The sequence below is a fragment of the Astatotilapia calliptera genome, chromosome 12, assembly GCF_964374335.1.
Source record: "Astatotilapia calliptera chromosome 12, fAstCal68.1, whole genome shotgun sequence".
In the NCBI taxonomy this organism is placed as follows: Eukaryota; Metazoa; Chordata; class Actinopteri; order Cichliformes; family Cichlidae; genus Astatotilapia; species Astatotilapia calliptera.
Genome location: NC_137433.1, coordinates 7,490,911 through 7,516,815, shown reverse-complemented (window position 1 = coordinate 7,516,815; position 25,905 = coordinate 7,490,911). Strand labels below are relative to the sequence as shown.

At 38.7% G+C, this 25,905-nt stretch overlaps 1 protein-coding gene across 1 annotated transcript in view; it reads right to left on the bottom strand.

Annotated features, from left to right (window-relative positions):
- Positions 1–9,580: 9,580 nt before the first annotated feature.
- Positions 9,581–25,905, bottom strand: part of LOC113027353 (dynein axonemal heavy chain 5-like) — a 79,143-nt gene continuing 62,818 nt past the window's right edge. The window contains exons 63-71 of the mRNA XM_080309139.1: positions 25,506–25,655; positions 24,130–24,375; positions 23,747–23,966; positions 22,539–22,744; positions 22,102–22,305; positions 14,708–14,832; positions 9,922–10,070; positions 9,718–9,831; positions 9,581–9,628 (exon numbers count right to left, since the gene is read on the bottom strand). Coding sequence (XP_080165265.1) covers positions 14,794–14,832; positions 22,102–22,305; positions 22,539–22,744; positions 23,747–23,966; positions 24,130–24,375; positions 25,506–25,655 — 1,065 coding nt within the window. The 3' untranslated portion in view covers positions 9,581–9,628; positions 9,718–9,831; positions 9,922–10,070; positions 14,708–14,793. The remainder of the gene's footprint in view (positions 9,629–9,717; positions 9,832–9,921; positions 10,071–14,707; positions 14,833–22,101; positions 22,306–22,538; positions 22,745–23,746; positions 23,967–24,129; positions 24,376–25,505; positions 25,656–25,905) is intronic.

Below are 25,905 nucleotides of genomic sequence, written 5' to 3'. Positions count from 1 at the left end.
TTCATCGTTTTCACGGTCACCTTAGTGGCTATATTAATTTCTTAAAGTTCTCTCTTTCTCTTATATTTAATATAACCACACTATGGGCGGGCAAGTGCCTGTTTTTACGTGTTTTCGTTAGCAACAATGACGGTAAAACCATCGCGTGGTTCCGCTGTACGCTTGTTTGTTTTCCACGTAAACCTTTCACAATAAAGCTCAAGATCCTGTTGAGACTTTTCAAAACAAACTGAATCACATGAGAGAGTATGCAGAGTTTACAGATGAGAAGCAAACAAAGAGCCGTCAGACTCAAACTATATGTATACACCTGCCCGCCTTCGTAAACAACTAAATGCTATGTTGCCCTATCATTTTTTGATTGGTCCACATGGTATATTTTTTCACCAATAGGAAAGGCTGGGGGAGTTGGGAGGGGGACTGAGTGCTTTCTAGTGTTTTTCCTTATAAAAACCGTTTCTTCCCGCAGTAAATATAAACAACGATAGTATTCAGGAAGAAAACCTGCATATATTATACTGAACATAAAGTTGTTTGCAAAACTTGTGCATAATTTTTACAAATGTACAACTTCTATTCGCATTTCAAGTTATGAAAACAATTCCTTAAACATGTTTGTGGCTTTTACAGTAAAAATGACAAGTATTTTCTACTCGGATTTTGAATTTTTTTTGTCTGAATTTAGATCTATTGTGCAAATATAGTATAAATGAAAAATTAACTCAAATTTCAGATATTTGAGGTTGTGCCAAAAAAAAAAAGAAGAAGATTTTTTTAAAGGTGAAATATAGAGGTAAAATCTAAAGTAGTCAAAAACGGCCAATTATACTCTGGACCCCAGAGGGTTACTAAATACATTTACATGTCTTGGTGACTGCAGCTGGAACCTTGGCAAAAAGTGTATGTGTGTGTGTGGAATGCTAGCTACCAGCATTCATAATATAATAGTTACAATAGCAACAGTAACCAGGGGGGTGGGGCTTAAATGACAGAACAAAGACAGGCTACTATGATGTCACATGCCAGGCCACCATGATGTCACATGCCAGGCCATAAAAATCTATAAATAGGGGTGCCTCGACACACAGTTGTAGAATTCCCTTGCAGGTGAATTTAAGCTAGCGATTGAATTGTGTTTTCAGATGAAAGCGCTTATAACCTTCTCCCAAAGTAGAGTACTCTTCCTCCACCCAAACCTAAAATGTATATTTCTAAATACAGGGAAGCAATTGTATTAGAAAATAAATATAAAAATGAACACAGGACCATGGTGCCAAGAACAGTTAAGGCCCCATCTCATCGCGAAATGTGCCCACAGAGGCCAGAAGGCGAAAAACCTGAACACACATTCAGGAAAAAACCAGAACACACAGGCATGAAGAAAGTCATGGCTCAACCTGCTTGTGTGGATACACGCAAAGGGGACAAGCAGCTCCTTGAGAAATCTGGACTTGTCCCCTTTTATTTACAGAAAAACGATTACAGAATCGTTCCAGGCTACCTGCGTAGAAGAAAGGCAGAGAAAGAAAAGGCTAAGCAGGACAATGATGCCTGGTTAACAAAACAACAGGAAACAGTTAAACCACTGGCCGAACAGGAGAAACAAAACATTCTCCAGGGCCTAAAGAGGAGGTTTAATGAGCTAAACTTTGAATATCAGTCCCTCCCTTTTACTATCTCCCCTTCACAGCACAAAAAATACAATTACAAAATGTTTCTCGAAGAGGCAATGAGTCAAGTTGAAAAAGACATTGCCCTTTTTGAGGAACATAAATACATTTACGTAGGCAGGGAAGATGCATCTGACGAACAACAGTTACAGCGGACTCCACTGCCACCCATTAGACCGAAAAAGACAAAGTTGACACCCGCTCCTCAAGTCACACAACCAACGAAAAAGGAAACTTTCTCGACCGACAACCTACCACCTTTTCGTAGGATGTGTGTTCCACCTATATCCAGAAGTGGAAAGCAACCTATTCCCATGACTGAGAACCTTCACAGACAACCTATTCCCACCCAACTAGTTATAATTCCACGACCTAGTCCTGTCCCTCTGCCACCTATTTGTAAAAAAGCTGAATCTACACCCCGACCACCTGTAAGACCTCCAATGAAACGAGGTGTAACACCCATCCTTCCACCCATTTCCACCAAAAAGCTGTAGTGCTGTACCGTTAGAGTAGTTTTTTAACTACCTAACCCCCAACCGGTCTTGACAGAAGCCGCACCATCTGAGCCTGGTTCTGTCGAAGGTTTCTTCTTTTTAAGACAAAGGAGTTTTTCCTTCCCACCGTCGCCCAGTGCTTGCTCAGATGAGATCATTTGATTGTTGGGGTTTTCTTAAACATAAATTGGCCTATTGAAAAAATGTAGTGGTTCTTACTACATTTTATTTTCAATAGACCAATTTATGTTCAAAAAAAAAAATTACAGCAGAAAAGAAAGCATGGGAGACATCTGATGCATTTCATTGCTTTTTAAAAAATAATTTATAATTTATCTGGAACAAATAAAAGAAAGTAAAAATAATCTTTTGTGGATTCTTTTTCTTCAATAAGTAGTAGAATAGGCAGTTCTTTATACATAAAGCGTAGTGTTTTGTTAAAAAATAAAGTGGTACTGTGTTAAAGGCCTGTGTTTTTACCATCAGCGTGACAGCACCGTGCCGCCTTTGCAGTTTTAAGGCCCAGGGAAACAAGCCTGCCAGCGCTCTGTAGCGGCTGTGACCGCTGCCGATAAGGAAAGGCTGCTCTTCATAGAGGACTCAAGCTCGGGGAAACGTTTTCTGGTCGACTCTGGCTCCCAGAAGAGCCTCTGGAACTCTTGTGTCGTCTTTACAATGGTATATTATTTAATCTCAAAAAAAACAAAATAAAAAAAAATTGGAGATTTCCCGTATCACATAACATGTGCAGGTACACTGGTACAGCACATGTGAGCGAAATTCTTATGTGTGTGCAACAGAGGTGTGCAAAATACAATAACATAAGAACAAGCAAAATATACGAATGGGTAAATCTGAGAATTATAAGAATAAATATATGTACAAATATAAGAGTGTATGTTAGGGCTGTTCGATATAACGATATATATCAAATGACAATATAAAAATGTCTATCGTTTCCTATTACGCTATCGTTTGTTTCGTGATGTCGTAAAATAAACTGTTTACAGCAGTATTTTTCATCGTTTTCACGGTCACCTTAGTGGCTATATTAATTTCTTAAAGTTCTCTCTTTCTCTTATATTTAATATAACCACACTATGGGCGGGCAAGTGCCTGTTTTTACGTGTTTTCGTTAGCAACAATGACGGTAAAACCATCGCGTGGTTCCGCTGTACGCTTGTTTGTTTTCCACGTAAACCTTTCACAATAAAGCTCAAGATCCTGTTGAGACTTTTCAAAACAAACTGAATCACATGAGAGAGTATGCAGAGTTTACAGATGAGAAGCAAACAAAGAGCCGTCAGACTCAAACTATATGTATACACCTGCCCGCCTTCGTAAACAACTAAATGCTATGTTGCCCTATCATTTTTTGATTGGTCCACATGGTATATTTTTTCACCAATAGGAAAGGCTGGGGGAGTTGGGAGGGGGACTGAGTGCTTTCTAGTGTTTTTCCTTATAAAAACCGTTTCTTCCCGCAGTAAATATAAACAACGATAGTATTCAGGAAGAAAACCTGCATATATTATACTGAACATAAAGTTGTTTGCAAAACTTGTGCATAATTTTTACAAATGTACAACTTCTATTCGCATTTCAAGTTATGAAAACAATTCCTTAAACATGTTTGTGGCTTTTACAGTAAAAATGACAAGTATTTTCTACTCGGATTTTGAATTTTTTTTGTCTGAATTTAGATCTATTGTGCAAATATAGTATAAATGAAAAATTAACTCAAATTTCAGATATTTGAGGTTGTGCCAAAAAAAAAAAGAAGAAGATTTTTTTAAAGGTGAAATATAGAGGTAAAATCTAAAGTAGTCAAAAACGGCCAATTATACTCTGGACCCCAGAGGGTTACTAAATACATTTACATGTCTTGGTGACTGCAGCTGGAACCTTGGCAAAAAGTGTATGTGTGTGTGTGGAATGCTAGCTACCAGCATTCATAATATAATAGTTACAATAGCAACAGTAACCAGGGGGGTGGGGCTTAAATGACAGAACAAAGACAGGCTACTATGATGTCACATGCCAGGCCACCATGATGTCACATGCCAGGCCATAAAAATCTATAAATAGGGGTGCCTCGACACACAGTTGTAGAATTCCCTTGCAGGTGAATTTAAGCTAGCGATTGAATTGTGTTTTCAGATGAAAGCGCTTATAACCTTCTCCCAAAGTAGAGTACTCTTCCTCCACCCAAACCTAAAATGTATATTTCTAAATACAGGGAAGCAATTGTATTAGAAAATAAATATAAAAATGAACACAGGACCATGGTGCCAAGAACAGTTAAGGCCCCATCTCATCGCGAAATGTGCCCACAGAGGCCAGAAGGCGAAAAACCTGAACACACATTCAGGAAAAAACCAGAACACACAGGCATGAAGAAAGTCATGGCTCAACCTGCTTGTGTGGATACACGCAAAGGGGACAAGCAGCTCCTTGAGAAATCTGGACTTGTCCCCTTTTATTTACAGAAAAACGATTACAGAATCGTTCCAGGCTACCTGCGTAGAAGAAAGGCAGAGAAAGAAAAGGCTAAGCAGGACAATGATGCCTGGTTAACAAAACAACAGGAAACAGTTAAACCACTGGCCGAACAGGAGAAACAAAACATTCTCCAGGGCCTAAAGAGGAGGTTTAATGAGCTAAACTTTGAATATCAGTCCCTCCCTTTTACTATCTCCCCTTCACAGCACAAAAAATACAATTACAAAATGTTTCTCGAAGAGGCAATGAGTCAAGTTGAAAAAGACATTGCCCTTTTTGAGGAACATAAATACATTTACGTAGGCAGGGAAGATGCATCTGACGAACAACAGTTACAGCGGACTCCACTGCCACCCATTAGACCGAAAAAGACAAAGTTGACACCCGCTCCTCAAGTCACACAACCAACGAAAAAGGAAACTTTCTCGACCGACAACCTACCACCTTTTCGTAGGATGTGTGTTCCACCTATATCCAGAAGTGGAAAGCAACCTATTCCCATGACTGAGAACCTTCACAGACAACCTATTCCCACCCAACTAGTTATAATTCCACGACCTAGTCCTGTCCCTCTGCCACCTATTTGTAAAAAAGCTGAATCTACACCCCGACCACCTGTAAGACCTCCAATGAAACGAGGTGTAACACCCATCCTTCCACCCATTTCCACCAAAAAGCTGTAGTGCTGTACCGTTAGAGTAGTTTTTTAACTACCTAACCCCCAACCGGTCTTGACAGAAGCCGCACCATCTGAGCCTGGTTCTGTCGAAGGTTTCTTCTTTTTAAGACAAAGGAGTTTTTCCTTCCCACCGTCGCCCAGTGCTTGCTCAGATGAGATCATTTGATTGTTGGGGTTTTCTTAAACATAAATTGGCCTATTGAAAAAATGTAGTGGTTCTTACTACATTTTATTTTCAATAGACCAATTTATGTTCAAAAAAAAAAATTACAGCAGAAAAGAAAGCATGGGAGACATCTGATGCATTTCATTGCTTTTTAAAAAATAATTTATAATTTATCTGGAACAAATAAAAGAAAGTAAAAATAATCTTTTGTGGATTCTTTTTCTTCAATAAGTAGTAGAATAGGCAGTTCTTTATACATAAAGCGTAGTGTTTTGTTAAAAAATAAAGTGGCACAGCGGCACTGTGTTAAAGGCCTGTGTTTTTACCATCAGCGTGACAGCACCGTGCCGCCTTTGCAGTTTTAAGGCCCAGGGAAACAAGCCTGCCAGCGCTCTGTAGCGGCTGTGACCGCTGCCGATAAGGAAAGGCTGCTCTTCATAGAGGACTCAAGCTCGGGGAAACGTTTTCTGGTCGACTCTGGCTCCCAGAAGAGCCTCTGGAACTCTTGTGTCGTCTTTACAATGGTATATTATTTAATCTCAAAAAAAACAAAATAAAAAAAAATTGGAGATTTCCCGTATCACATAACATGTGCAGGTACACTGGTACAGCACATGTGAGCGAAATTCTTATGTGTGTGCAACAGAGGTGTGCAAAATACAATAACATAAGAACAAGCAAAATATACGAATGGGTAAATCTGAGAATTATAAGAATAAATATATGTACAAATATAAGAGTGTATGTTAGGGCTGTTCGATATAACGATATATATCAAATGACAATATAAAAATGTCTATCGTTTCCTATTACGCTATCGTTTGTTTCGTGATGTCGTAAAATAAACTGTTTACAGCAGTATTTTTCATCGTTTTCACGGTCACCTTAGTGGCTATATTAATTTCTTAAAGTTCTCTCTTTCTCTTATATTTAATATAACCACACTATGGGCGGGCAAGTGCCTGTTTTTACGTGTTTTCGTTAGCAACAATGACGGTAAAACCATCGCGTGGTTCCGCTGTACGCTTGTTTGTTTTCCACGTAAACCTTTCACAATAAAGCTCAAGATCCTGTTGAGACTTTTCAAAACAAACTGAATCACATGAGAGAGTATGCAGAGTTTACAGATGAGAAGCAAACAAAGAGCCGTCAGACTCAAACTATATGTATACACCTGCCCGCCTTCGTAAACAACTAAATGCTATGTTGCCCTATCATTTTTTGATTGGTCCACATGGTATATTTTTTCACCAATAGGAAAGGCTGGGGGAGTTGGGAGGGGGACTGAGTGCTTTCTAGTGTTTTTCCTTATAAAAACCGTTTCTTCCCGCAGTAAATATAAACAACGATAGTATTCAGGAAGAAAACCTGCATATATTATACTGAACATAAAGTTGTTTGCAAAACTTGTGCATAATTTTTACAAATGTACAACTTCTATTCGCATTTCAAGTTATGAAAACAATTCCTTAAACATGTTTGTGGCTTTTACAGTAAAAATGACAAGTATTTTCTACTCGGATTTTGAATTTTTTTTGTCTGAATTTAGATCTATTGTGCAAATATAGTATAAATGAAAAATTAACTCAAATTTCAGATATTTGAGGTTGTGCCAAAAAAAAAAAGAAGAAGATTTTTTTAAAGGTGAAATATAGAGGTAAAATCTAAAGTAGTCAAAAACGGCCAATTATACTCTGGACCCCAGAGGGTTACTAAATACATTTACATGTCTTGGTGACTGCAGCTGGAACCTTGGCAAAAAGTGTATGTGTGTGTGTGGAATGCTAGCTACCAGCATTCATAATATAATAGTTACAATAGCAACAGTAACCAGGGGGGTGGGGCTTAAATGACAGAACAAAGACAGGCTACTATGATGTCACATGCCAGGCCACCATGATGTCACATGCCAGGCCATAAAAATCTATAAATAGGGGTGCCTCGACACACAGTTGTAGAATTCCCTTGCAGGTGAATTTAAGCTAGCGATTGAATTGTGTTTTCAGATGAAAGCGCTTATAACCTTCTCCCAAAGTAGAGTACTCTTCCTCCACCCAAACCTAAAATGTATATTTCTAAATACAGGGAAGCAATTGTATTAGAAAATAAATATAAAAATGAACACAGGACCATGGTGCCAAGAACAGTTAAGGCCCCATCTCATCGCGAAATGTGCCCACAGAGGCCAGAAGGCGAAAAACCTGAACACACATTCAGGAAAAAACCAGAACACACAGGCATGAAGAAAGTCATGGCTCAACCTGCTTGTGTGGATACACGCAAAGGGGACAAGCAGCTCCTTGAGAAATCTGGACTTGTCCCCTTTTATTTACAGAAAAACGATTACAGAATCGTTCCAGGCTACCTGCGTAGAAGAAAGGCAGAGAAAGAAAAGGCTAAGCAGGACAATGATGCCTGGTTAACAAAACAACAGGAAACAGTTAAACCACTGGCCGAACAGGAGAAACAAAACATTCTCCAGGGCCTAAAGAGGAGGTTTAATGAGCTAAACTTTGAATATCAGTCCCTCCCTTTTACTATCTCCCCTTCACAGCACAAAAAATACAATTACAAAATGTTTCTCGAAGAGGCAATGAGTCAAGTTGAAAAAGACATTGCCCTTTTTGAGGAACATAAATACATTTACGTAGGCAGGGAAGATGCATCTGACGAACAACAGTTACAGCGGACTCCACTGCCACCCATTAGACCGAAAAAGACAAAGTTGACACCCGCTCCTCAAGTCACACAACCAACGAAAAAGGAAACTTTCTCGACCGACAACCTACCACCTTTTCGTAGGATGTGTGTTCCACCTATATCCAGAAGTGGAAAGCAACCTATTCCCATGACTGAGAACCTTCACAGACAACCTATTCCCACCCAACTAGTTATAATTCCACGACCTAGTCCTGTCCCTCTGCCACCTATTTGTAAAAAAGCTGAATCTACACCCCGACCACCTGTAAGACCTCCAATGAAACGAGGTGTAACACCCATCCTTCCACCCATTTCCACCAAAAAGCTGTAGTGCTGTACCGTTAGAGTAGTTTTTTAACTACCTAACCCCCAACCGGTCTTGACAGAAGCCGCACCATCTGAGCCTGGTTCTGTCGAAGGTTTCTTCTTTTTAAGACAAAGGAGTTTTTCCTTCCCACCGTCGCCCAGTGCTTGCTCAGATGAGATCATTTGATTGTTGGGGTTTTCTTAAACATAAATTGGCCTATTGAAAAAATGTAGTGGTTCTTACTACATTTTATTTTCAATAGACCAATTTATGTTCAAAAAAAAAAATTACAGCAGAAAAGAAAGCATGGGAGACATCTGATGCATTTCATTGCTTTTTAAAAAATAATTTATAATTTATCTGGAACAAATAAAAGAAAGTAAAAATAATCTTTTGTGGATTCTTTTTCTTCAATAAGTAGTAGAATAGGCAGTTCTTTATACATAAAGCGTAGTGTTTTGTTAAAAAATAAAGTGGCACAGCGGCACTGTGTTAAAGGCCTGTGTTTTTACCATCAGCGTGACAGCACCGTGCCGCCTTTGCAGTTTTAAGGCCCAGGGAAACAAGCCTGCCAGCGCTCTGTAGCGGCTGTGACCGCTGCCGATAAGGAAAGGCTGCTCTTCATAGAGGACTCAAGCTCGGGGAAACGTTTTCTGGTCGACTCTGGCTCCCAGAAGAGCCTCTGGAACTCTTGTGTCGTCTTTACAATGGTATATTATTTAATCTCAAAAAAAACAAAATAAAAAAAAATTGGAGATTTCCCGTATCACATAACATGTGCAGGTACACTGGTACAGCACATGTGAGCGAAATTCTTATGTGTGTGCAACAGAGGTGTGCAAAATACAATAACATAAGAACAAGCAAAATATACGAATGGGTAAATCTGAGAATTATAAGAATAAATATATGTACAAATATAAGAGTGTATGTTAGGGCTGTTCGATATAACGATATATATCAAATGACGATATAATATTTTTGTTGGAAGGATACAAGTTCTTCCTGTTCTTCTTGTTACTGATAACCTGACCGCTGTCTGTTTTGATCTTCTTCTTCTGGTCTTCTTTTCCCGTTTCTCTCACAAAACGCTTCCTCTTACGGTCCCTAAAAAAAGAAGGGGGAAAAAAGACTTTAAATTATAGTTTGAAATGACCATTTGGTGGATACTGAGTCAAACATAGGGAAATTTGTACCATTTCATCATTTTCTTCTGCTGGTTAAGGCGATCGCCTTCATCTCCCATGAGATCAAGGACAGCTGAAGAGGCCTGCTGTTCAAAAGCACTGCCCTCTCCACCGAGACTCAACCTGTCGACGCATAACACAGGACAAAACAGCATAAAACACAAAGCCATTCACATTTTTTAAAGAAACAGATGCAACAGTTTAATGCCTCACCCTCTCTCAGAGTCAAAGTCTTTAGGTCTGTAAGGGATATAATACTCTTCATCTTTGCCTGACTGCCTCTTTTTCTTGGTCTTTGGTCACTCTTCGCCATCTTCCTGCTGACCTCTTCTTTTACCACCTACCACCTCTGAAAACACCCCCTGGTGGAAATAGAAAGAATTACATGGTACAAAGTGACAAAGCATGATACAGAGATCCTACTATCTTCCTCTTCTAGTTTGTATACAACATCATCTACATCAAAACTGCACTTTATTTTGCTTCTTCTTCATCAGACAGCACAAACAACTTTCTCATTTTGACTCAAATATTGGTTTTGAATGAAAATGATGAAACAATCCTGGGTGTTTATTCAACTTGTGAGCAGGTTTTCTAATCCACCGTACTATTATTATTGACACTAGTACATGTTCGTGCTGCTGGCAAACTAATACACTCAAGAACATATAGCAAAGCAAAAAAGTGAAAAGTAGGTCTTGCCTACATAAATAAACATAAGACAGTTGTGAAACTTTGACATAGTAACATCTGCAGTAATATTTACACCTGTGATGACATCTCACCAGCATTAGCCTTATTTTGAAACCAAGATTGTTTACACAGAGTTTGTAATTGCAGAGAAATGCTCCATTTATTTTGGTCATTTCATTTTTGAGCAGGAAGCTCACCTTTCTTGTTATAGCCTTTAGACGAATAGAGAGATTTCCAATTAAATACATATTCTTTAAATAATGTTCCCTCTTATAAAAAGTAGGATAATTTAAAAAAAAAATTTAAAAAATGTATTATACCTCTATTACTTAGAAAAAAAACTGTTTTTTTTTCTGTTGTCTGTTATATAACGTTAGTGATGCTCGTTTCAATTCATTTCTTAATCAGCTAAACAGGTCAGTTAAGAAACAGTCAAATATTAAGTTAAATTTGAAAACAGTTTAAAAAAAAATATCCCCATTCCAAAATGTCACATGACAATCTCATTGGCTCACGGAGTTATGATGTCACTACACGATCCTTTGAAGTTTTTCCTTAAACAGGGGTGACACACAGCAGTTTTTTAGTTCGTGTCTTCGCAGCATTTGTGTTTGCAGCCTTCACACGTTCACCACAGAAACTTTTGGAAACCTTTTCAGAGTTGTCGTGTACAACCTTCAACATGTATCCAACAAGACACCAACAAAGGCAAAAAGATTACGCCGCTTCTCCTTCCTGTCGTGGCCGGCCAATTTCCCCAAATGACCTCTTAGCCGTCCAAAGGGCATTACATGACAGTAAGAAGGAAAACTACCATCTCCAGAATAAAATTCAACAGATTGAAGAAGAGAAACTTCAACTGGAGGAGAAGTGTAGACAGATGGAAGCGCAAAATAAGAACCTGGAAGAAAGACAAAAACGCCAGCCCGACATAAATATTATTAATGAGGGTTGGGGAATCAAGTTTGGACAAGCCCGAGAGCAGATTGTCTTCCTAATTAAGGAAAACAAGCAAAAGAGCGTGGAACTAAAGGAGATGTCCAACCAGCTTAAAGACAGCAAAGCTACTGTTGAGAAGACAGAATGGGATCTCCAATATATGGACCAAATGAATCGGCTGCTCCAAACAAACTTCGATGAAGCTGTGAAAAAAAATGAAGAAATCCTCCAACAGAAGGAAGAACAGGAGAAAAAGCAAAGAGACATGGAGCACAAACTCAAAGTCACGGAGGAAAAATACAGAATGCTGAAAGAGAAGGTGGATGATACTCTGCGCCAAAATAAAGACCTTCTTCACGAGAAAAAGCAACTAGAAGGGGAAAAAGAAAAACTGGACAAACAATGCTCGCACATGCAGAAAAGGATGGAGCAAATGGCGAGAAACAACTCCGAGCTCACTAAGGGGATATTGTTGGAATACAACAACTTGAAGCGCAAACACACTGAAATGCAGGCGCAAAAGCAAGAACAAGACAACATACATGACGACCTGCAGCGTACGCTCCAAGATATCCACAAAAGAAATGAGGAGCTACAAGACATGTACAAAGAAGTACAACAAAGAAACGCAGACATGCACAAGGACAAGATAATGCAGGAGGAAACATCCAAAGAGCTCAGGGAAAAGCTTGAAGAAAAACAAGCAACGTTGGAAGAGGTGGAGAAAACGTGCAAGAAGCTTGAGAAACAAAACAAAGAAACCATCGATGAGTTGAGAACCCTCATCCTGGAAAAAAAAGCTCTTGTAGAAAACTGCATGAAAAAGAAGAACAAACGCTTCCGCTGGCCCTGGAGGAGGAACTCTACTGCTTCCTCAGCAGGTGTAGCCTCGTCTTGCTCCACCTCTGTTCACCTCCCCAACCAGTCCCGGCAGTTGACTGTCCCCTCCTGAGCCTGGTTCTGCCGGAGGTTTCTGCCCGTTTAAAGGCAGTTTTTCCTCCCCACTGTCGCCTAGTGCGTGCTCAGAGGGGATTGTTGGGGTTTTCTCTCCTCTACCTTGTTTCATTATTTACTTAACTTTTTGTGCTTACTTCATTTTACCTTGTTTCATTATTTACTTAACTTTTTGTGCTTGCTTCATTTTACCTTGTTTCATTATTTACTTGTTGAGGTTTTGTTCTTACTTCATTTTACCTTGTTTCATTATTTACTTGTTAACGTTTTGTTCTTACTTCATTTTACCTTGTTTCATTATTTACTTGTTGACGTTTTGTTCTTACTTCATTTTACCTTGTTTCATTATTTACTTGTTAACGTTTTGTTCTTACTTCATTTTACCTTGTTTCATTATTTACTTGTTAACGTTTTGTTCTTACTTCATTTTACCTTGTTTCATTATTTACTTAACGTTTTGTTCTTACTTCATTTTACCTTGTTTCATTATTTACTTGTTAACGTTTTGTTCTTACTTCATTTTACCTTGTTTCATTATTTACTTGTTAACGTTTTGTTCTTACTTCATTTTACCTTGTTTCATTATTTACTTGTTGACGTTTTGTTCTTACTTCATTTTACCTTGTTTCATTATTTACTTGTTTAACTTTTTCTTTTTCAACTTATTCATAAAACAATAAACCAATTGAATTTATCCTTTGAGTATTTTTCATCTTTTCATCTATAACTTTTTCAAACATTCATATCTGTCGTTTATCTTCTTCTTGAAACCTCATAAATGGCAAAGGAAAAATCCTGGAACATGGTTTGAAACACTGAAATTGTTTCAGCTGAAACCGGCAAAGTCATACGAGTGTGTGTGTGTGTGTGTGTGTGTGTGTGTGTGTGTGTGTTACTCTGTACATGAAACAACTTTGTAGAAAACCATTTTCCTGTCGAAACATTAGCAAACACAAACAAAGTGTTATTAACAAACGAATTACTAATATCCCTCTCTATGATAGTGATTTATTTTCTTACGGGATTAAAACTGTAAATTTTACCAAACTAAAGAAAGTAATACAAAGTAATAAAACTTTTTATCATTTAGTTAAGATCCAACATCCATTCTTTTCATAGTTGGTTGCTACCACCAGAGGGCGACATGGAGTACTTTTACCCATGTAGAGAAACATAAACGCTCATATATTACACACGCACCAACATTTTACTGTCTATTACTACATCAGTCTGTTTACATTAAACTGATATTGATAAATAAACTCACAAATATAGCTTCATGAATTTGGTAACGTCCTGTAAGTCATATCGTCAAATGCTTTTGTTCCAAAATAAAAAGGCTGTTGAAATAATGATTGGTGTGGTTTTTACAGGTGAATGAGCAGCAGAATAACTACAGAGAATCTGTGAATACATGAATGACCTTTTGTAATATGCCTTTAGCCTATTAGTGCCCTGAAAGAGTGGAGATTTTACCTATTTTAGCAAAATGATCTACAAACTGTATGGGTGAATATAGGAGCTTGTTAACAGGTTAGCATGTCCAACTAACAGACAGGAAAATGAGCTATGTATTTTTTAGATATCATGTTATCAGGTGACCACTGAAAGCTCTTTCTGCATATATCTTCTACACGTTCTGTCTCTTGTCACGTGTGTGTTTATATTTAAATCATGTATGTTGATTATTTAAATATGCTTTTTCATTCATTTTTAAAAAATGTCAACAGCTGTCGTTTACAGATTCATTGTTTACTATATGCTATATATATATATATATATGAACATGAACAAAACTGAAAACACTGGGTCACCGACCCAGGAACCCTGACAATATGTATTTTACCTGGTTAATGTGTGTGGCGGGGCGTGGTCTGCAGCGCCGCTGCAGGGGAGGCGGACGCACCTGAGCGGCACCCGCGATCACGCCTCGGCGCCTTAACGTCTGTGCTCTCTATGCTGTTGTGTTGGTATGTGTCGGGCTGTGAGCTTTAACACCGGCTGTATGCATACGGCAACCGTGTGTGAAAAGTGGTCAATAAAGAGAAGCTGTAAAGTGTGTTCATGGAAACATCGTTGGGTCTGCCGTGATATGTTTACAATGGGACTTCTGCTCCTGAATCTCTGCGCACAGCGTCTGCAAATCGGAGCTGTATGAAGTCACTTTCATCTTTACGCAGGACTGTAAGCTGTCATCTGTGAGGCGTGAGCGGTGTTTGTTTTTAACATAGTTCACGGTGGAGCTGCTGACATAATGTGGATCCGAAGATTGATAATTAGCCTACCTGGGGTTGAAAGTCTCGATAAATGCACGGCGTTTTGGCGGGTATATCGGCTTCCGCAAGTGTGACGCTTATTTTGAGCGTTCAAAAACTTATGTGTGTGCCAAGGTGTTTCTTTGGAGCGCACTCACCTAATATTCGGCACACGTCGTCACAGTTCTGGTTGATTTCATGTAACCATCGTTTTACATTGACAAAGGACTCCGCACTCGTGACGTCATATACCACTATGACCCCATGTGTTCCCCTGTAATATCTAAAGACAGAAGAAAGGGGAAACAGTCAGCTTACAGTTTGCGAAAAAGATCAATTGAATTCATTTTAATTTTATTCATATAATGCTAAATCACAACAACAGTCGCCTCAAGGCGCTTTAAATTGTGGGGTTAAGACCCTACAATAATACAGAAAAAATCCCTAACAGTCATATAACACCCTTTGAGCAAGAACTTGGTGACATTGGAAGAAACCACCAACAGAACCAGGCTCAGTGAGGGGCCTCCGTCTGCTGTGACTAGTTAGATAAAATATTTCTAATTAGCTGAACAGTTATAACGACTTCTACTTTTACTACAGAGAAATGGTAGTATAGCAGCAAGACTAGAGAACGCTAAAACTGTTGGCCGAAGAGTATGAACAACAGTATAACTGATTACCTAAAGATAAAGGATAACAGACAGGGTAAAACATGGACGTAGCTTCGGTGGCGGAAAAAAACCCTTTGACCTGCATTTTTTCTGAACACCACATTATGGTGATGGAAAGTAACCGACAAATTTAAAAATAAATCTAAAAGTAATGCCTCAATAGAAACTGTTAGACAGGATTAATGAATAAACAGCAGAGATAGTTTGGTGAAGGTAATAACAAATAAAAGGAATTATTAAAGCTAAAGTTGGCAAATAAATATGTAAAAAATAATTTGTTAAAGTTAATAGATGAAAATAAAACACACAGCAGAAATGGCTAACACACAAAACAGACTGGAAAATTTAAAAAAAAGAAAAAGAAAAAAAAAGGCCAACAGGATTGATGTGTGAAGAGTTTTTGATACCACTACACCGTGTAACAGTTTAAGTATGCTATGGCCTGACCTTCGGTATAATTTTAATTTCAAGTCATCCCTAACTTTCTGAGCGAATAACTAATGTTATCCAGCAAAGGGAAAGACACTTGAAGGGGCACAACTTAATAAATACATTCATCAGGACAGAGTGTATGACTGTGTGAAGGAAAAAGCAACAGCACCACATTTATACCGCACAGACAAATGAACTGGCTTCAAAAACAGAGGCCAGATCTGAGAGAGTGCATCCCCAGTACCAATGCACTACGCCAAACAAACACAAAGAAACTTTTGTCAGGGATTCTCTGTGTGTGTGTGTGTGTGTGTGTGTGTGTGTGTGTGTGTGTGTGTGTGTGGTGACAGTTTGGGGATACAGCTTGTTTTGATAGGGTTTGGTGGCATCAAGGATTTACATCACACTATGTTATTAATGTAAATTAACATTATTGGGCATGATTTTCAATACCATAAAAAACTATTCTTACTGGGGGGGGTTAAATGACAATTCTTATGTGTGTGCAACAGAGGTGTGCAAAATACAATAACATAAGAACAAGCAAAATATACGAATGGGTAAATCTGAGAATTATAAGAATAAATATATGTACAAATATAAGAGTGTATGTTAGGGCTGTTCGATATAACGATATATATCAAATGACAATATAAAAATGTCTATCGTTTCCTATTACGCTATCGTTTGTTTCGTGATGTCGTAAAATAAACTGTTTACAGCAGTATTTTTCATCGTTTTCACGGTCACCTTAGTGGCTATATTAATTTCTTAAAGTTCTCTCTTTCTCTTATATTTAATATAACCACACTATGGGCGGGCAAGTGCCTGTTTTTACGTGTTTTCGTTAGCAACAATGACGGTAAAACCATCGCGTGGTTCCGCTGTACGCTTGTTTGTTTTCCACGTAAACCTTTCACAATAAAGCTCAAGATCCTGTTGAGACTTTTCAAAACAAACTGAATCACATGAGAGAGTATGCAGAGTTTACAGATGAGAAGCAAACAAAGAGCCGTCAGACTCAAACTATATGTATACACCTGCCCGCCTTCGTAAACAACTAAATGCTATGTTGCCCTATCATTTTTTGATTGGTCCACATGGTATATTTTTTCACCAATAGGAAAGGCTGGGGGAGTTGGGAGGGGGACTGAGTGCTTTCTAGTGTTTTTCCTTATAAAAACCGTTTCTTCCCGCAGTAAATATAAACAACGATAGTATTCAGGAAGAAAACCTGCATATATTATACTGAACATAAAGTTGTTTGCAAAACTTGTGCATAATTTTTACAAATGTACAACTTCTATTCGCATTTCAAGTTATGAAAACAATTCCTTAAACATGTTTGTGGCTTTTACAGTAAAAATGACAAGTATTTTCTACTCGGATTTTGAATTTTTTTTGTCTGAATTTAGATCTATTGTGCAAATATAGTATAAATGAAAAATTAACTCAAATTTCAGATATTTGAGGTTGTGCCAAAAAAAAAAAGAAGAAGATTTTTTTAAAGGTGAAATATAGAGGTAAAATCTAAAGTAGTCAAAAACGGCCAATTATACTCTGGACCCCAGAGGGTTACTAAATACATTTACATGTCTTGGTGACTGCAGCTGGAACCTTGGCAAAAAGTGTATGTGTGTGTGTGGAATGCTAGCTACCAGCATTCATAATATAATAGTTACAATAGCAACAGTAACCAGGGGGGTGGGGCTTAAATGACAGAACAAAGACAGGCTACCATGATGTCACATGCCAGGCCACTATGATGTCACATGCCAGGCCACCATGATGTCACATGCCAGGCCATAAAAATCTATAAATAGGGGTGCCTCGACACACAGTTGTAGAATTCCCTTGCAGGTGAATTTAAGCTAGCGATTGAATTGTGTTTTCAGATGAAAGCGCTTATAACCTTCTCCCAAAGTAGAGTACTCTTCCTCCACCCAAACCTAAAATGTATATTTCTAAATACAGGGAAGCAATTGTATTAGAAAATAAATATAAAAATGAACACAGGACCATGGTGCCAAGAACAGTTAAGGCGCCATCTCATCGCGAAATGTGCCCACAGAGGCCAGAAGGCGAAAAACCTGAACACACATTCAGGAAAAAACCAGAACACACAGGCATGAAGAAAGTCATGGCTCAACCTGCTTGTGTGGATACACGCAAAGGGGACAAGCAGCTCCTTGAGAAATCTGGACTTGTCCCCTTTTATTTACAGAAAAACGATTACAGAATCGTTCCAGGCTACCTGCGTAGAAGAAAGGCAGAGAAAGAAAAGGCTAAGCAGGACAATGATGCCTGGTTAACAAAACAACAGGAAACAGTTAAACCACTGGCCGAACAGGAGAAACAAAACATTCTCCAGGGCCTAAAGAGGAGGTTTAATGAGCTAAACTTTGAATATCAATCCCTCCCTTTTACTATCTCCCCTTCACAGCACAAAAAATACAATTACAAAATGTTTCTCGAAGAGGCAATGAGTCAAGTTGAAAAAGACATTGCCCTTTTTGAGGAACATAAATACATTTACGTAGGCAGGGAAGATGCATCTGACGAACAACAGTTACAGCGGACTCCACTGCCACCCATTAGACCGAAAAAGACAAAGTTGACACCCGCTCCTCAAGTCACACAACCAACGAAAAAGGAAACTTTCTCGACCGACAACCTACCACCTTTTCGTAGGATGTGTGTTCCACCTATATCCAGAAGTGGAAAGCAACCTATTCCCATGACTGAGAACCTTCACAGACAACCTATTCCCACCCAACTAGTTATAATTCCACGACCTAGTCCTGTCCCTCTGCCACCTATTTGTAAAAAAGCTGAATCTACACCCCGACCACCTGTAAGACCTCCAATGAAACGAGGTGTAACACCCATCCTTCCACCCATTTCCACCAAAAAGCTGTAGTGCTGTACCGTTAGAGTAGTTTTTTAACTACCTAACCCCCAACCGGTCTTGACAGAAGCCGCACCATCTGAGCCTGGTTCTGTCGAAGGTTTCTTCTTTTTAAGACAAAGGAGTTTTTCCTTCCCACCGTCGCCCAGTGCTTGCTCAGATGAGATCATTTGATTGTTGGGGTTTTCTTAAACATAAATTGGCCTATTGAAAAAATGTAGTGGTTCTTACTACATTTTATTTTCAATAGACCAATTTATGTTCAAAAAAAAAAAATTACAGCAGAAAAGAAAGCATGGGAGACATCTGATGCATTTCATTGCTTTTTAAAAAATAATTTATAATTTATCTGGAACAAATAAAAGAAAGTAAAAATAATCTTTTGTGGATTCTTTTTCTTCAATAAGTAGTAGAATAGGCAGTTCTTTATACATAAAGCGTAGTGTTTTGTTAAAAAATAAAGTGGCACAGCGGCACTGTGTTAAAGGCCTGTGTTTTTACCATCAGCGTGACAGCGTTGTGTTGTTTTTAAGTACTGTATAATACTTAAATATGATCAGTTAGACAAAACCAGCTGATGACAAATGTTTTGTCTTGCTTTGTTTTATATTTGGGACAGTTCTTAACCCAGTTTACAGCATGATTTAGCAGATATACATTTGCCCTTCTAAACAGAGAATGTTTCAATTTCACAGGTTTCACCTCAATTCTTTTATCTGCTGAACTAGAACACTTCAAAATGTGTGACAGTACCAGTAGATAACCACATTTCTGCAAGTTTGTTTTTTGCTTGTTCAGCAACTTCAGCAAGTGGTTATTGATGTATCATACTTTCTTCAGTCGTGATGGATTCTGTTTTCAGACAGGGTAAAACATCAGGATGGTGGCTAATACGGAAAGAAAAATGGATGGTGACAGAAAAACAGAGATAGCTTATACTAGACAGAATGGCCTGCATCCCTTGCTGTGTTCTTTTAATTCTTCAGCAAGGCATTTGATGATGACTATGGGTTCTGGACTTCATGTAAATAATTTTCATCCAAATACTAAAAACAATCCTTATGCAACTTTGTCCAATTCATAACTGGGTACTAAAAGGGCTTCAATTCATGAACAGATGATGCAAGACTTCTGTTTAACATCTTTAATAAAAGCTACGAGTGGAAACTTTCATTTAACATCAAGTCTTGGCAGCATACAGAAGTAAAATATGTAAAAAAAATTGAAATTGCCCAACATTTACAGATTTAATGTGCTATATGTGCATGCCGTTGAATGCATATGTATAGGTTTGTGCATGAGTTTTCTAAGGCTGTGTTGTCATTCTCAGTTTAAGAAGCAGCACAAATACAATGGGCCTGCTGAGCCTGACAGCCATAAGCATCCGTCATAATGAAACTACCTTTAATGAAACAAGCTCAGGAACTGCCCCTAGACACACACACACCTACAAGTTAAGCACACTAATAACTCATATATATAATCTGTGAAATCTCACATAGAGTGCATTTTGGATGTAACAAGAGCACATCACAAGAAAGCAACAACAAATAAATAAATAAATAAATGACACCCCGCTAAACAATAAATATATCACCAGTGTTGGGACTAACGCGTTATTAAGTAACGCATTACAGTAACTACGTTATTATTGTGGTAACGAGCACGGTAACTAGTTATTATGCCAAAACCAGGAACGCGTTACTCGTTACTGGGATTTAGATAGGCTCGTTATTCGTTACTTCGTGTGGTGGCTATCGCGGAGCTTCCACAGATTCAATAACATTAGCAAGTGGTGGAAGCCAGCAGGTGGATGAGAGAAAGGGAGGCAAGAGGAGAGACCCGAAGCGGCCGCCGGTCCCAGTGTCAGGTGAACTGAACTTCAGGTAAGAAGTTATAACCTGCAGTCCATCTGGGTCAGATATGAACCAAGTTTAGGTGGAGTTTATTTTCGTTATGCTGACTTTTTTGTACTGCGTGCTAGCTAGCATGACGGAGTTTCTATACAGCTGGGTGGGTGCTATGTTACTGATGTTGAACTTTATTTTGTTCATAAGGTTAATTATTAGAGTTGCCAACCGTCCCGTAAAAAACAGAATCGTCTGGTATTCAGAGAAAATATTACGCGTTTCTTATTGAGGTGAAAAGGAACAGTTTGTCCCGGACTTCAGCTACAATGAAAAAGACACAAAGCTGGAGTTATTCTGTGTTTACGCTGCACAGCTGCCTCTTCTTCTCTCATCCTCTCACCCTCCCTCTCCTGTTTCTACTTCAATCATGAAACTGATCAATGATCAGCTGATCGGCTTTTCTCTCTTGTTTATTTATCGCCCACTTTGCGGCAGAAAGAGGAAACCAGCGGATGTTGCGCTAAACAACAGCAGCACTTTTAAGCTTGATCAGCTGTTGTTAGAATTTATTTAATATTAATTTCTAGTATCAGCTGATGTTTGCTGGAGCCACAGCTGTAAAGCTGCTGGTCATGATGTCGGTTTGGAGATGTGGTGAGTGGGAAACATGAAGATGAAACCAGGAGATGTCCTTACTGAATCATCAGAGCTGTGATGGAGAAACAGGTTTACCTTTTAGTTAACATGAATGAGTTGAAGGGAAGTTATGAACTGTTTCTGAGAGATAAATAACACCAGGATCCTTTTCTAAGCAGCTGACAGCTGGTAACTGTGCAGGGGCGGGTCTAGCAAAGTGTTGCCAGGGGTCCATGTAGGGAATTAAAAGGGAAAGGGGGGCACAAGGAAATACTTTCTTATTCTCATTTAAAATGTCTCACTTTTAAAAAATAATTATCTGAGTCTTACAACAAACAATTGATAGATTGATGCATATATACCATCAGAACAGTGTACATCACTGTCACAACAGTATTTATTTTCATTCAAAGGCTTTATGATTTTTCCTATAATGGTGGGCCGGTCTCTAGTCAAAATGCCCGGGACGATTTTTTTGTCCCAGTCCAGCCCTGTATGCAGCTCATCTGCAGTCTGGTGTTACCTACATCTTCCTATTCAGAAGGCAGAATTTCCGAGTTCTGAGTACAATCGAAAGCACCACGACTGCAGTTTTTGTGTTGGATGTAAAAAGCAGGCTAGGATAGAATCAGGCGTGGGATTTCTCTCGTGGAAATGTGCACATTATTTTTTCCTTTCTATTGGTAGGTGGCACAGTGCACTTGTGGTAAGTAAGCAAGCTAGAAGAAGAATCTTGCTGGGTATCCAGTTACGGAAGCAACACATTAACAAGAGAATTCTGAGTAAAACCAAAGTTACTTTCCCTAGTAACTAGTTACTCTGAAAGTAACGAGTAACTTGAAGTAACTGAGTTACTTTTGATAGAAGTAACTAGTAATGTAACTAAGTTACTCATTTAAAGTAACTTACCCAACACTGTATATCACAGAACTTAACTTTGAGTGAGAAAAAAAGAGAAATAGTCTGGAAACAGATGAATTTTCAGTCACTGACACAGTGGGAGTTCTGGCAGACACGTTGCACTAAGAAATGTCTTATTTTTAGAGACTGACCTGAATGTATGTTAGATACTGGTCAACACTGGAGCACTTTGGGATGCTGTAGCCCCTGTAGAAGCTAAATGCAGGTCCAAACATTTCCTCACTGAACCACACCTTGGCAAAGGTGTTGAGGAGGCGCTTGTCATAGTCGTCGGTCACACGACCACCGTATTGAATCTCTCCAATCATGTATCGAACTGTGTTCCAGGACACACCCTAAGGAGATGATAAAACAGTGATAAAGGATGACAAAAAAATTGTTCATGAATGTGCAATATAATTTGTGAGCAGACTGAATACATACACAGTCAGAAAGCTCTAAAACTCCCAGCAGATGGCTGTTGTTGATAAGTATTTACAATATCCTTTCTTTAAATCTCAACCCTTTTAACATTTTTTTATGGTCAAGAGTCCTAATCACACAGAATAATAAGCATTACTCTACCTACCTTCTTAATATCCATGTCATCAAGATGGTTTTGAACAAACTGGACAGTGGCATTAAAATCAGCCTGGTTGAACTCATAGGGAATATTCCATCCCAGGGGGCCATATTTCCTTCTCTCCTGAACTGTGCTGTGAAGAAAGGCTACTGCATACAGCATCGGCCTCCACTGCGCCATGTTACTGACATCCAAAAGGTCCTGGTTTATACCTGGTCAGGGACATGCAGGTCAAAAAGATGTACTGCATGCCCAAAAGGAGGCTAAGTGTAACATCTACAGAAATGTATTGAAATAATCCATAACTGAATAAAGTCAGTTACTTCTAAAACCAAGCATTGCACAAACATGCACACACAGATTTCCTTTTTAGCGAACAGTTAGGATTTGTTGCGTAAATGTGGGAGAAAAGATAGTGAACTGAATATGTCAGTCAAAATAATACCTTCTTTCTGATATAATACCAAACTGCAATTACTAATCGAAATCAGAATTCCCTAGCAGATCATTACATGGAGAAACCTTTGGAATGCAAGCGCGCGGATCCACACAGGTATGCACACGGGTGTTCACTGCTCGTAGACCCAAATTACACCTTTCTTGGCTGCTACTTCGACGCACATCTGTCCTGCGTGCTGCACAACAACATTGAATATTTAGTATTTACTGCTGTTTACACTTAGCTAGATTAATGCGATGGTGTTGTGTTTAGTATGTTGCTTTGTTTTTTTTTTCTGCTTGTTTTCTATAAAAAAAATAAAAAAAAATTCAAGCTGTAGATACGATCTCAATTCCCCTCCAGGAACCATGTCATCTGAGCCAGGAAAAGACAGCTGGTTTCTACATTTTAAAGATTCTTTTCTTTCTTCACCCTTGTTTTGGACCAAAACACAGACTAGATAACTCAGACTTGTTTAAAATTTTACTAACCTTGGGTAACATGGGTAAAAAACAAAATCCGGAATACAATAAATATAGCATCAAACAGGTGTTTCTCCCACATTTCCATCTTTTTATTCACTTACTTATTCCTATCATGGATATCACGAAGTAGAGGTGTTTTGTATATCTGCATCTCCAAATGTACACATCAATATTGGAATATATTTCATTCTCTTAGGTCCTCTTTCTTTATCACATAGATAAATTGGATCTATTAAACTGGCTAGTATTTCTGGACTTCTTTAATGTGAGCTTAAGTGAGCCAAACCTACCGCCATATGTCCTCTTAAGCCCTGCCTTGAGGCCCTGTGGTGGTTCATTGGTGAACTTGATGGACATCTGGAGAAGTGTGATGGGAAAGTGTCTGTGGACCTCAGTGGTCATCCAAAGGCGGAAGCTGTTGTTGACAAAGTCTGTCTCTGTCACAGTGTCCATGAGCTCATCCATGAAGTCCAAACCCAGGTGGCAATTCTGGAGTAAGGCCCAGCCACCCTGGGGACAAACACAGTAGTATGCCTATCATCCATGACGAAGACTATAAATGAGGAGTTCAAGAATTCAAGAAAACCCTAAATAATTTCTATAAATTCCAAACCACATTTTTAGAGACAGAACATCTGTATTGCTAAAACAGCAGTAATATCTCACCACTCACATTAGCCATAGTTTGCTGCAGAAGCTTGCGTGCGTGGACCTCTTGTCCTTGACCCATGGATACATAACGGGTCTCGATTTTCAGCTTCTTCCCGAGTGCTATAATGGAGTCAGTTGGATCTGAGCCCATTGAAAGGAAGCAGATGAGAGGTGTTCGTGGGTCCGACTCCTCCCACATCTTCTCTAAATCAAGAATCACCCCTTCAGTGTATTTCTCCCCTACTGCGTCCATTATGTATTTACGGGCCTAAAGGAAAGAATATGATGCAAAGCAGATGTAATTTTTTAAATGCTTTGTAATGCAAAGAGTTGAGCAAAGTAGTCCAATAGTATATATTGGAATAAATTTACTTTCTAGAAAGCTGAGAACTGAGATAATTCTTCAAAGCATTTTCTTTACTGGCTAACTCTTTTTACCCTTAAGGCTAGGGCAACTGTGGACTGGACTGTGAGTTTAACTAAATAAATTGGACTCCAGGCTTGTCTTCAGTGGGCCAGAAAGTTATCCATCAGTAAAACTGAATATCTTTTAGCCACTGTAAATATTCAGGCACAGCAGGCTGGAGGGTGAAAGCTGTATAACAACAAGTTACACAAGCTGCTTCTTATCTCAAGAAGAGCTTTGACCAAGCAGCTTTCAGTGAAGATTAAGAGATTATACATTCTTGTTTTGTGGTCCGTGTCTCATTTATGTAGCTGTATTTTTAAGTCAGGAGGTATCGCTTCCCAAGCTTTAAGCCATTAACTCTCAGATTAGCAACTTTAAGCCTTTTCTCTTTCTTTAGTGGTAATTATTAATTTTAATTGCAGTCTACAGTATACTATTGAAAATGCACTATGATAGAAATGAGAAAAGTAGATTTACATTGCCTGTTCTACTTGTTGTGTTGTATATTATAAAGTAGGCAAAAGCATGACCAAAAAACAGACCAGACAACCAATGTTTGGCTTTCTAATTAAAGAAAATGGATTGGGTGACCCTTAGCCATCCTATGCTGCTATAGGCTGGTTAGACTCTTCTGATGCTTTTAAAGTTTACACTGCAATATTCATACTGTTAATATTTCCCTTCTCACTCCTGTAGTTTATGCTTTGTCCTTGGTCTCTCTATGTTCTCCTTTTCTCTCTCCTCTTTACCCCTCACCAGTCGCAGTAGATGGCCTCCCTTTCTGAACCTAAACCAGCTTCTGCCAAGGACCCGATCATTAATTCTGGAGCACCGTCACCAAAGGCTTGTTCACAGGGGAACTTATAACAGTTATTACAATATTAATGTTCCAAGGAACTTTTTGTTTTGAATTGGCATTATATAAAGAAAACTGAATTTAATCATTGTATCTGTCCTCTATAGCCATGCATAAACATGTCTCTCCTTACTTGTGCGATGGTCCTGTCAGGACACCAGCAGCGTATGAGGAGCAGCCGTCTAAAACAGTCAAGAGACTGGTCATAGGAGTTTGGGACTACTTCCTCCTCTGGGGCCTCCTTGTCAAACCAAGCCTTCCACTGTTTCTCGTTACGACTTATCTGTAAGAAGACTTATCTGTGACAAAAAGCTCTGACGTGGGAAACAAATATAAAACAGGGCAAAACTTTAACTGCATTACAGCACATCAAAATCTGCAGAAAAGATAAAAGAATACTGTGAACACTTCAAACATATTTAGACACAAAGTGATCTTCAAAGTGGCCAACAAAAGAAAGCTAATAAGTAACAACAAAAAAAGACAAAAGAAGGATGAAATGTACCCTGTTTGACTATGTGCACTCCCTCGCT